Below are 1,804 nucleotides of genomic sequence, written 5' to 3' on the forward strand. Positions count from 1 at the left end.
TTGCTCTGCTGGCGCGTTTTACAGACACGCTGACGCCGGGTCGAGGTACGAGAAACGCGCGACTGCCGGGTCCTCAGTGTGGAAACTCGCTTCCACGCCTCTCGCGCAGGGAAAAGAGATCGAATCCGTTTAAGACCAGTATGTACCCACTAAAACCATCCGCTTTTCTAATCTGCCTAAATTTTGAGAGCCAAGAAGACAGCACCCTTGCACTCCTCCTGACCAAACCAGACCCACCGGAGCATCGGCAGAGGTCCAAAAGCCTGAGGACGGACTTCGATGGCGTTAAGGCCCCTTTTTAAATTAGCAAGTTGGGGTAAACTCACACTTCCAGCCACGTTTCTTCCGCCAGAGGTTTGCCTCCCAAAATCAGCGAAGGCTGGCGTGAAGTCTGGTCCTCGAGGCAGTATCCGAGGGTCCAGAGTTCGCAGCGGCAGTTTCGGCTGATTCACCTGCGTGGTGGAGCAGAACAAACAGGAGCTGTTCAGCGGGCGCTGCAGCTGCCAGCGTTCGCACGGGTCAATCTGCAACGTTCGTATTTAATACCCGATTTCACGCTCTCCACAAAACCGGGCAAGTTTTACGCATCAGGCTCACGCTAGAAACAGGCATTGAATCTACAACGCATCTTCTGCAGGTGCCTGCTGAGGAGAGGGGGCGGGCAGACACATTTCAAGGCTGAGCGCGACTGATGGAGGATGAAATTATGGCGACACGGGGCTGTCCTGGGCAAACTGAATGCAATCGTCTGCGTTCAGGGTCACAAATCGCCTTCCCCCAAACAAACATCTTTTGTGTTAAGATGGACAGTGACTGAGCGCAGGCAGCTCAGGAGCAAGCGGGGAAAGCTAGCGGGTGGATGAAATTATTTTACAACTCCATGGGTGTGAGATTCAGAGCAGAAATGTTCCTGTGCCCGAGGCTCGCCACTATCCTGAGCGGGGCTTCGACCTCCAGAGCCCACGAACCGCTCGGCTGACCAAGACGGCAATGAGGTGTCAGCGTCAGCACTTCAGAAATCACCAGGATTTCAGCAAGTGCGGGCACACAGCAGAGAAAATCCCACAGTGAGGGCGGACAGAAACCTCCAGCCTCCGTGAGAGTCACGGTTTTATCGACCTCGTGTTAGATAGATCAGCTCGTAAATAGGGATGCAACAGTTTCAGACCAGGGAAAGAGTGTGCCCCAAAGCCTCCCCATGCCTTTGACCCGTAGAACTGGGCTAATAAGACGCTCCCTCTCCTCTGTGCATATCCTCGGGACTTTGCAGCTGCATTGTTTTCTATTTTAATTACTGCCCGGCGTAGCTGAACTCAGAAACGCTTCAGATTTAAAATCATCTCTGCGCGCTCGTCAGGCAGCCAAGGTGGAGAGTTTTGTGGTGTGACACTAGTCAGTATTTCCCCTTCCCCACCAGGGCCCTGCAGCGACGCGGTCCAGCAGTACAGCGCGTGAGGATCTCTGTTTAGAATAAAAAACCAGCACGTACCTGTTTGATGGGCTCTCCTCTCACCTTGTCGAGAACCACGTCGCTTATGGGCGGCAGCCCCTCTGGCTTCTGGATACAGGCCGGCATGAACTGGAAATCCAGCAGGAACTCCCTGTCGTACTGCTTCTTCCCCTCCGGGTCCAGGGGCTTCCACTGCTCTGTAAGGAGAGAAGGTGCCTGAGAGTCGTAGGGACACAACCCGCCGCTCCCCGCGACGCGTTTCCCCTCCCTCCAACGGGACGAGATCGCCGCGGCTGCCGGGACGCTTTAACCGCGCTGTGTCTCCAGCTCGGAGGCAGCGAGGAGGGGAATCCG

At 55.3% G+C, this 1,804-nt stretch overlaps 1 protein-coding gene across 1 annotated transcript in view; it reads right to left on the reverse strand.

Moving 5' to 3' along the window:
* The window catches only part of LOC104499494 (eukaryotic translation initiation factor 4 gamma 3-like), a gene marked incomplete at both ends in the record, with an annotated part of 71,033 nt that overhangs the window by 1,339 nt on the left and 67,890 nt on the right, over positions 1-1,804 (reverse strand). Inside the window, 2 exons of the mRNA XM_010143003.1 lie at positions 327-452; positions 1,514-1,647. Of these exons, the coding sequence (XP_010141305.1) occupies positions 327-452; positions 1,514-1,647 (260 nt within the window). The remainder of the gene's footprint in view (positions 1-326; positions 453-1,513; positions 1,648-1,804) is intronic.

Source organism: Buceros rhinoceros, unplaced genomic scaffold (genome assembly GCF_000710305.1).
Source record: "Buceros rhinoceros silvestris isolate BGI_N320 unplaced genomic scaffold, ASM71030v1 scaffold14779, whole genome shotgun sequence".
Classification (NCBI taxonomy): domain Eukaryota; kingdom Metazoa; phylum Chordata; class Aves; order Bucerotiformes; family Bucerotidae; genus Buceros; species Buceros rhinoceros.